General features: G+C 47.2%; 1 protein-coding gene across 1 annotated transcript in view; it reads right to left on the bottom strand.

Annotated features, from left to right (window-relative positions):
- The window catches only part of LOC143038344 (protein slit-like), a 168,098-nt gene that overhangs the window by 152,538 nt on the left and 5,560 nt on the right, over positions 1-10,000 (bottom strand). Inside the window, exons 3-5 of the mRNA XM_076207374.1 lie at positions 6,107-6,238; positions 5,533-5,716; positions 1,504-1,613 (exon numbers count right to left, since the gene is read on the bottom strand). Of these exons, the coding sequence (XP_076063489.1) occupies positions 1,504-1,613; positions 5,533-5,716; positions 6,107-6,238 (426 nt within the window). The remainder of the gene's footprint in view (positions 1-1,503; positions 1,614-5,532; positions 5,717-6,106; positions 6,239-10,000) is intronic.

Raw genomic sequence — 10,000 nt, 5'->3', positions numbered from 1 at the left:
GGGTAAGAGGATAATGGGAGAAGGAGGAGTAACAGGGGAGAGGAGGAGACGAAAGCGAAAAAGGAGGAAGAAAAGGAGAAGAAGAGAAGGAGAGGGAGGAGAGGGAGGAGGAGGGGAGGAGGATGGGAGAAGGAAGGGATGAGGAGGGGAGAAGGAGAGGGAGTAGGAGGGAGTAGGAGGAGAGGGAGTAGGAGGAGAGGGAGTAGGAGGAGAGGGAGTAGGAGGAGAGGGAATAGGAAGAGAGGGAGGAAAGGAGACGGAGAAGGAAGAGAGGAGAAGGTTGAGGAGAATAACGAGGAGGGGTAATAGGAGGAGGAGGAGGAGGAGGAGGAGGAGGAGGAGGAGTAAGAGGAGGGGTAAGAGGAGGAGGGGTAAGAGGAGGAGGGGTAAGAGGAGGAGGGGTAAGAGGAGGAGGGGTAAGAGGAGGAGGAGGGGTAGGAGGAGGAGGAGGGGTAGGAGGAGGAGGAGGGGTAAGAGGAGGAGGAGGAGGGGTAAGAGGAGGAGGAGGGGTAAGAGGAGGAGGAGGGGTGAGAGGAGGATGAGGATGAAGATGAGGCAGAGGAGGAGAAAGAGGAGGAGGAGGAGAAAGAGGAGGAGGAGAAAGAAGAAGAGGAGGAGGAGGAGGAGGAGGCGGAGGAGGAGGAGGAGGAGGAGGAGGAGGAGGAGGAGGAGGAGGAGGAGGAGGAGGAGGAGGAGGAGGCGAGGAACAGCAGCACAGAACCACCCACAAGGATTGTTACCTGGAAATGGGTAATCGGAGAAGGTAACGAAGAGGTAACGGGTGGTAGCGAGAGGCGAAACCTCAGACACCGTCCTCCTCCTATTCCTCCTCCTCCTCCTCCTCTTCTTCCTCCTCCTCCTCCTCCTCTTCTTCCTCCTCCTCCTCCTCCTCCTCCTCCTCCTCCTCCTCCTCCTCCTCCTCGACCTTTCTCCTTTCCCCTGGGCATCCCTGATGACTTACCCAGCTGTCCTTCTTCGCCAGGCCTTACGGGACCTTCCTACCTACGAGGGCCTTGAAGACTTTCTTGGTTCTTACACTCACAAGAACCATTATTAAGCCTCTCTGATCTAGATAGAAAACCCGTCCGAGTCCTTTCCAGTCCTTCCATAAGTTATTTGAAGGCCTTCAGAGACCTTTGTCTTATTTCTTACATAACAGTCCATTAGGGACCTTCCCGGCATTCCCAAAGTCGTTCTTAGAAAGAACTTCGTTCAGGTCCTTCCGAAGTTCCCCAAGGGTTTTCCTGGACATTCTAATGCACTACTTTAAAAAAACGTTTAGGGCCTTCCATGCCCTTACCTATGTTTCCCCCCAAAAAAAGGACCAAATTCCAGGGTCTTCCAAGGGCCTCTTGAACCTTTCACTGCTTTCCAGGACATTCCAGTGTAGTTCAGGCACTTTCAAGGCATGGCAAGGAATTCCAGGCACTTCCAGGGTATTTCAAGACCTTCCAGGCCTTTCTTGGACCATCCAGGCCTTTCCCAGGCCATTCAGGTTCTTACAGGACCTTCCAGGTTCTTCTTAGATCTTCCTTGGGCTTCCAGACCCTGAATTTGATTCGCGTTGTGTGACTGGTTGTTTTTTCTGACTGCCGCCAAGTGATTTGATTCAACTGGGGGTCAGGTCATTCCAGAAAAAATAATTTGATGTAAATTCTTCTGGTTGTTTAAAAAAAAAAAAAAAAAAAAAAAAAAAAAAAAAAAAAAAAACATTCGGTGGAAGTCAGCCCGAGTGGACAGAATAGGAAAACAAGCGAAAAAGAGAGAAAAAAAATAATTATAAATTATTATAATTTTAACAATAACGATGATGCTAATAGTAATCATGATGATGACAATAATAATGGTATTGGTATTGGTAATGGTAATGGTGGTAATGGTGATGGTGATGGTGATGTCAATGTCAAAGACGATTACGATGATAATGATGATGATGATGATAATGACGATGATAATGATAATAATGAAAGCAGCACCGTCTCTTGGAAAGTACATCCCCCTTCTCTCTCTCTCTCTTTCTCTCTCTCTCTCTCTCTCTCTCTCTCTCTCTCTCTCTCTCTGTCTCTCTCTCTCTCTCTCTGTCTCTCTCTCTCACTCTCATTTCAGTTATTTACTTTTGTTTTATTTATATACACTTCCCCCTTTTTCTTTTTCATCATCTTCTTGTTCCTAATAGAAAGAGTACAGCGTTAAGTAACAAAGCTCATCCCTAAGTTGCGGAACAAGCCTTACGAAGACCGCTTAAGAGAACTAAATTTGTTTAATCTCTTTAAACGGAGAATGAGAGGAGATATAATTAAGGTCTTCAAATTTGTCAAAGGAATGGAAAACATGGACGTGGAAAAATATTTTTAGATGGACACCTCCAACGCAACTAGGAGCAATGGATACAAGATTGTGGGGAAAAGGCTTTCAAACAGACGTGACGAAATGCTCTTTCTTTAGTCACGTTGTTAATGTATGGAATGGTCTACCATACAACGTTATCCATTGTTCCACTGTAGAGGTATTAAAAAAAAAAAAAAAAAAAATCTCGACATTTACTTAACTACAAATCCCCGACAAGAATTATTTTTCTTCTTAATAGATTAAAAAAGAATAACAGTAATAACAGTACTAATGATAGATTAAGTACCGAAACCCCATATAAGGACTAACAGGTCTGTTGCTGTTAAGGGCCATTTACACAGTCAAACAGTTTGACAAACCCGGTTTGTCAGACAAGTGTTTGAAGTGATGTTTGACCGTGTGAATAGGGTATTTGGTCGTCAAACACGTTTGTCGAACGTGTTTGACAACCAAATACCCTATTCACACGGTCAAACATCACTTCAAACACTTGTCTAACAAACCGGGTTTGTCAAACCGTTTGACCATCTAAATGCCCCTTTGGTTTGTCCATATCTCCATATTACTATTCCTCCTCCTACTCCTCCTATCATACTCCTTTTCCTCTTCCTCCTCCTCTTCCTATTCCCTACATTTCTCTCTTTCTCCCCTCCTCTATCCTCTTCTTCCTCTGTTCTCTTCTTCCACTTCCCTTCCCCCCCTCCCATATTGCACATCAACATTTCCGTTCAACACGAAAACTTTCTCCCCATTCCTTCCCTTCCCCCCTCCCCCTTCCCCCCACCCCCTAACCGTAAGGGGCTAAAATGACACTCTATCAGAATTCCTTCCCACTTCAAGTCCCTATACACTTCCACCTCCCTCCTCCCCCCTCTCTCCCTCCCTCTCTCCCATCTCTCATCTTCCCTCCTTCCTCCCTCTCCTCCCTCCCTCCCACATCTTATCTTCCTTCGTTCTCTCCTTCTGCCTCTCCTTTCCCTAAATTCCTACCCTACTCCCTACCCTTTCCTCCCTATATCTTACCTCCTTATCCCTACATCCCCAATTCCCCCATCCCCCCATTCTGAACATTCCTCTCTCAATCTCTCTCTCTCTCTCTCTCTCTCTCTCTCTCTCTCTCTCTCTCTCTCTCTCTCTCTCTCTCTCTCTCTCCGCTACTCCCGAGGTTTGTACTCCTCCTAAAAACTACTCCCAAACTCTTCCCTCCCCCCCAATCCTCCCACGGGGATGGGGGAGGGGGGGTTGAACCCCTGGGGGTGAGGTGGTGATTGGAAGAATCACCTGTGAGGTTTCCACAAGGGAGGGGAGCGGGGGGGAAGGAAGGGGGAAGGGGGAAGGAAGGGGAAGGGGGAAAGAAGGGGAAGGGGAAAAAGGGGGAAGGAAGGGGAAGGGGGAAGGAAGGGGAAGGGGAAAAGAAGGGGGAAGGAAGGAGTAGGGGGGAAAGAAGGGGGAAGGGGGAAGGGGGAAGGGGGAAGGGGGAAGGAAGGGGGAAGGGGGAAGGAAGGGGGAAGGGGGAAGGAAGGGGGAAGGGGGAAGGAAGGGGGAAGGGGGAAGGAAGGGGGAAGGGGGAAGGAAGGGGGAAGGGGGAAGAAGGGAGAAAGGTGAAGGAAGAGGGTAAGGGGAGGAGAAGGAAAGGGGAGGGGAGGAGAGGCGAGGAAAGGAAAGGAAGAAGGTAGAAGGGTTAAATGATATGTGAAAAGAAGATAAATAAAATGAAAATAGAAAAAAATAATCTAGAAAAGGAGAGGAAAGAAAAGCAAGAGAGAGAAAAATATATATATAATAAAAGAAAAGAGAAAAGAAGAGAAGAGAAGAGAAAGGAAGAGAGGAGAAAAAACAAAGAAAATTAAATAAAATAAAAAAAGGAAAACGAGAGGAACGAGGACATAATCACTGACCGCATCGTTCTCCTCCTCAGCTTTATCAATTGCTTTTGATATCTTCTCTCCTTCATCAATTATCATTTACATTTCTTAGGGGTAGAGGGGGAGGAGGAGGAGGGAGGAGGAGGGAGAAGGAGAAACAGGGTGATATGGATTATGTTTAGATGATAATGATGGAAAAGGAGAAGGAAGAAGAATATGAGGGAGAGGATCAAGAGGATCAAGAGAAAGAAAGAGAAAAAAGGAGGAAGAAGAAGAGGAGGAGTACGAAAAGGACCAGGAGGAGGAGAAGGACGAGGAGGAAGAGGAGGAGGAGGAGGGAGAGGGGGAGAAACAGGGTGACAAGGATTAAGTTTAGATGATAATGATGGAAAAAGAGAAGGAAGAAGAATATGAGGGAGAGGATGAAGAGGATCAAGAGAAAGAGAAAAAAGGAGGAAGAAGAAGAGATGGAGGAGTACGAAAAGGACGAGGAGGAGGAGAAGGACGAGGAGGAGGAGGAGGACGAGGAGGAGGAGGAGGACGAGGAGGACGAGGAGGACGAGGACGAGGACAAGGAGGAGGAGGTGAAAGGGAAGCAGAAGGAGGAAGAGGAGGAGGAAGGGAAGCAGAAGGAGGAAGAGGAGGAGGAAGGGAAGCAGAAGGAGGAAGAGGAGGAGGAAGGAAAGCAGAAGGAAAAGGAGGAGGAATATGAGGGGGAAGAAGACTATGAGGAGGAGGACGAAAAGGAACAAGAGGAGAAAAATTAGTATTTGTATTAGCAGTAGTAGTAGTAGTAGTAGTAGTAGTAGTAGTAGTAGTAGTAGTAGTAGTAGTAGTAGTAGTAGTAGTAGTAGTAGTAGGAGAAGGAGGAGGAGGAGGAGGAGGAGGAGGAGGAGGAGGAGAGAAGAGAAGTAGAAGGAGGAAGAATCTGAGGAAGAGGACGAAGGAGGAAGAAGAAAGGAAGCAGGAGGAGGAGGAGGAGGAGGAGGAGGAGGAGGAGGAGGAGGAGGAGGAGGAGGAGGAGGAGGAGGAGGAGGAGGAGGAGGAGGAAGGAGAAGTAGAGAGAAGAATAGGAAGAAGAGAAGGAAGAGGAAAATGTGAAGGAGGAAGAAGGGAAGCAGAAGTAGAAGGAAGAGGAGGAGGAGGAGGAAGAAGAAGGGAATCAGAAGAAGGAGGGGGAAGAAGAGAAGGAGAAGGTACAAGAGGAAGAAGGGAAGAAGAAGGAGAAGAAAGAGGACGAGGAGGAGGAGGAGGAGGAGGATGGGAAGTAGAAGAAGGAGGGGGAAGTAGAGAAGGAGGAGGTACAAGAGGAACACACCTCAAGAACCACAGAGTGCAGCAAGAACACAATAAGAACATATATTACACTTGAACGCAGAGACATTTTTCCACGCTCGTATCCGTGTGCGTAGGGCCCCGTGTTGTTGCAGGTAAGCTTCGCTGGTTGGGCAATATGGCGTCTGGGACCGTTCCGAGTAGAACGCCCATCCACGCTTCCGCAGCTGTGGGCGGGCAGAAAGCGGAAGAAGAGTGGGTAGGTGTGGGTAGTTGGTGGTATTGGTGCTGAAATTGTTTACAATATATATACATACATGAATATATATATATATATATATATATATATATACATATATATATATATATATATATATAGTATATATATACATATATATAGTATATATATACATATATATATAGTATATATATATATATATATATCATATATATATATGTGTGTGTGTGTGTGTGTGTGTGTGTGTGTGTGTGTGTGTGTGTGTGTGTGTGTTTGTGTGTGTGTGTGTGTGTGTGTGTGCGCGCGCGTGTGCGTGTATGTGTGTATGTGTGTGTGTGCGAGCGCGCGAGCGCAAGTGCAAGCAAAGATCAGATATCACCCAACAAGTGCTATAATCCTTCTCGATGTACCAAACATGGTCGAGGGCGCCTGTGCCATCAACCAATAGCCAAACGTCCCGGGCGTGACGTAGCAAGGAATCAACCTATCAGCGTCGAATATGCCCTTAAATCTACCTCGACAAGATCACTGTTCATTCACAATAGTGAAATTGCCAATATTTCTCCCCGTGTCCTCCTCGACTGTGCTCCAAGGAGGAACTACAAGGATAGAAGCTCTGGAGAAACGACAGTCCCCTTTCATAAGAACAAAGAACGAAAGACACTGCAAGAGACCCTAAGGCCTACACTAGGTAGTTCCATGTCCCTTTCCAACTATCATCTCTGCCCATTAAGTTATCTAACCCTCTCTGAATACAACCGATAGTTTCAGCGTTTACTACATGGTTACTAACTCAGTTCCATTCGTTAACCACTCTATAGGTAAACCAGTTCTTGCCTATTTCCTTTTTCCTATTTCCTTGACAGGTGATATCAACTTGTGGATTTTATTAAACTTGTCGCCGCACGATGTCATCCAGTTCCGTGGACTGAGAGGATCTTTCTGATTATTTCCGATTGTCGCCAAGTGATTTTTTAGGTGAACGAAGAAGAAGAAGAAGAAGAAGAAGAAGAAGAAGAAGAAGAAGAAGAAGAAGAAGAAGAAGAAGAAGAAGAAGAAGAAGAAGAAGAAGAAGAAGAAGAAGAAGAAGACGAAGAAAAAGAAGAAGAACGCGAAGAAGAAGAAGAAGAAGAACGCGAAGAAGAAGAGGAAGAAGAAGAACGCGAAGAACGCGGAGAAGAAGAAGAACGCGAAGAAGAAGAAGAAGAAGAAGAAGAAGAGGAAGAAGAAGAAGAACGCGAAGAAGAAGAAGAACGCGAAGAAGAGGAACGCGAAGAAGAAGAAGAAGAAGAAGAAGAAGAAGAAGAACGAGAAGAAGAAGAAGAAGAAGAAGAAGAAGACGAAGAAGAAGAAGAAGAAGAAGAAGAAGAAGAAGAAGAAGAAGAACGCGAAGAAGAAGAAGAAGAAGAAGAAGAAGAAGAAGAAGAAGAAGAAGAAGAAAAAGAAGAAGAAGAAGAACGCGAAGAAGAAGAAGAACGCGAAGAAGAAGAAGAAGAAGAAGAAGAAGAAGAAGAAGAACGCGAAGAAGAACGCGAAGAAGAACGCGAAGAAGAAGAACGCGAAGAAGAAGAAGAAGAACGCGAAGAAGAAGAAGAAGAAGAAGAAGAAGAAGAAGAACGCGAAGAAGAAGAAGAAGAAGAAGAAGAAGAAGAAGAAGAAGAAGAAGAAGAAGAAGAAGAAGAAGAAGAAGAAGAAGAAGAAGAAGAGCGCGAAGAAGAAGAAGAAGAAGAAGAACGCGAAGAAGAAGAAGAAGAACGCGAAGAAGAAGAAGAAGAACGCGAAGAAGAAGAAGAAGAAGAAGAAGAAGAAGAAGAAGAAGAAGAAGAAGAAGAAGAAGAAGAAGAAGAAGAAGAAGAAGAAGAAGAAGAAGAAGAAGAAGAAGAAGAAGAAGAACAACAACAACAACAACAACAAATATAAGAAGAAAAAAAAATATATAAAACAATTTAAAACGAATAAAATCTTATCTTGCTGTAATCAGGAGCAGGTCTAATGGCCAGGTTTATGGTCCATGGAATGGGTAGAGGAAAGAGGGAGGGGGGAGGGGAGGGGGGAGGGGGGGAAGAGCTGAAGAGGGGGATGGGGGGATGGGAGTAAGAGAGGATAAGAAGAAGGGGTGGGGAGGAGAGGGGAGGGCTGGGGAGGGGGGAAAGGAAATGGGGAGGGGATGGGGAGGGGAGGAAGAAGGGATGAGGTAGAAGGGGTGGAGGAGAGTAAGGAAAAGATAATTAATTGGCTATCGTTCCCTTCTCCTCCTTCCCTCATCCCCGCCTCTCCTCCTCCTCCTCCTCCTCACCATCTCCTACTACTCCTTATCGCTCCCTTAAGCTAAACTGGGAAGGTGGGACGAGGGAAAAGGGGAGTATTGAAAGGGGAAAGGGGAGAAGGGAGAGGAGGGAAGGGAGGAGGGAAGGGAGGAGGGAAGGGAGGAGGGAAGGGAGGAGGGAAGGGAGGAGGGAAGGGAGGAGGGAAGGGACAAGGGAAGAAGGGAAGAAGGGAAAAAGGGAGAAGGGAGAAGGGAGAGAGGAGAAGGGAACGGAAGAAGGAAGAGGGGAAAGCGGAGGAAGAAAGGGGGAGAGAAGGGAAGGGAAAATGGAAGAGGGGAGAGGGGAGAGGGAAGAAGGGAGAGGGGAAAGGGGACAGGGAAGAAGGGAGTGGGAAGAGGTGAGAGGAGGGGAGAGAAGAAAAGAGAGAGGGGAGGGGAGAGGAGGGAAGAGATGAGGGTAGAGGGGAGATAGGAGTGGGGAAAGGGGAGAGGGGAGAGGGGAGAAAGGAGAGGGGAGAGGGGAGAGGGGAGAAAGGAGAGGGGAGAGGGATGAATGAAGAGGGGAGAGGGAAGGCAAGGGGGAAGGCAAAGGGGAGTAGAAAAGAAAGAGACAGGAAAAGAGGGAAGAAGAGGGGGAAAATGAGGGGAGGTGAAACTTCCCCTCGGACCCACGCCCGGACACGATTCCCAACGTTGGTTCCAGAGGCTGAACACCAACGACCGGGCTTATCCAGGTTCCCCTCCTCTCCCCTCTCTCTTCTCCCCTCTCTCTTCCCTCTCTCCTCTTTCCCCTCTCTCTTCTCCCTCTCTCCCTTTTCCCTTTTCCCTTCTCCCCCTCTCCCCTTCCTTATCTCCCCTCTCTTTACTCCTTTCTCTCGCCTCTCTCCCTTCTCTATTTTCTCCTCTCTTCGTCTCTCTTCCTCTCATTCCCCTATCTCCCCTCTCTCTCCTTACCAGTCTCCCCTCTCACTTCTCTCCTCTCTCCCCTCTCTCTTCCTCCCTCTCTCCCCTCTCTCTTCTCCCGTTTCCCCTTTCTCTCCTCGCTTTTTCCTCCTTTCCCCTCTCTCATTTTCCCTTTCACCCTCTCTCCCCTCTCTCTTCCTCTCTCTCTCCCCCCTCTCTTCTACAGTCTCCCCTTTCTCTCTCCCCTCGTTTCTTCCTCCTTTGCCTCACCTCCGGACATATTTCAGGAATAATACCGGATAGTGACGTCATAACCGGTCACGTGACTGGAGTCTTCCGGTCGTCCCGTATTCCGGGGAAGATGGTTCCAGTTTCCGGAACTCCATTCCGGATTCCAAAGATTCCGTCCGGGATTTTGTTTCGTCGTTCCGTTCCGGTAACCTATTCCGGTGTTGTGTTCTGGTGTTCCGCTCTTGGCGAGAGTCCCCGGATTTACAGGTGGTTGGAGGTTGGAGGTTGGGGGTTGGAGGTTGGGGGTTGGAGGTTGGAGGTTGGGGATTGGAGGTTGGGGTTGGAGGTTGGGGATTGGAGGTTAGGGGTTGGAGGTTGGAGGTTGGAGGTTGGAGGTTGGAGGTTGGAGGTTGGAGGTTGGGGGTTGGAGGTTGGAGGTTGGAGGTTGGAGGTTGGGGGTTGGAGGTTGGAAGTTGGAGGTTGGAGGTTGGAGGTTGGAGGTTGGGGGTTGGAGGTTGATGGTTGGAGGTTGGTGGTTGGAGGTTGGTGGTTAATACACGGATTTCTTTGAAGAAAAAGAAGATAAGAAGAAAAATAAGAAGGAAGAGAAAGGAGGAGAAAAGAGAGGAAAAAAGAAAAAGAAGAAAAAAGTAGAATAAAAAATGAAGAACAAGAAGAAAAAGAGGAAGAAAAGCAAAGAAGAAAAAAAAAACAACAGTGAGGAAAATGAAAAAAATAGAAGAAAATGAGCAAAAACAAGAGAACGAGGAAGACTCGAGAGGACAAGAGGTCGAGAGGACTCGAAACTGTGACAACAACAACAACAGAGCAAAAGAAACGAAATCACTCTTTTACCTTCACTCGTTTCAAGAC

The sequence above is a fragment of the Oratosquilla oratoria genome, chromosome 24 (assembly GCF_046742065.1).
Source record: "Oratosquilla oratoria isolate Oo_2021 chromosome 24, ASM4674206v1, whole genome shotgun sequence".
Classification (NCBI taxonomy): Eukaryota; Metazoa; Arthropoda; class Malacostraca; order Stomatopoda; family Squillidae; genus Oratosquilla; species Oratosquilla oratoria.
This window is presented reverse-complemented; position numbering and strand designations above follow the sequence as displayed.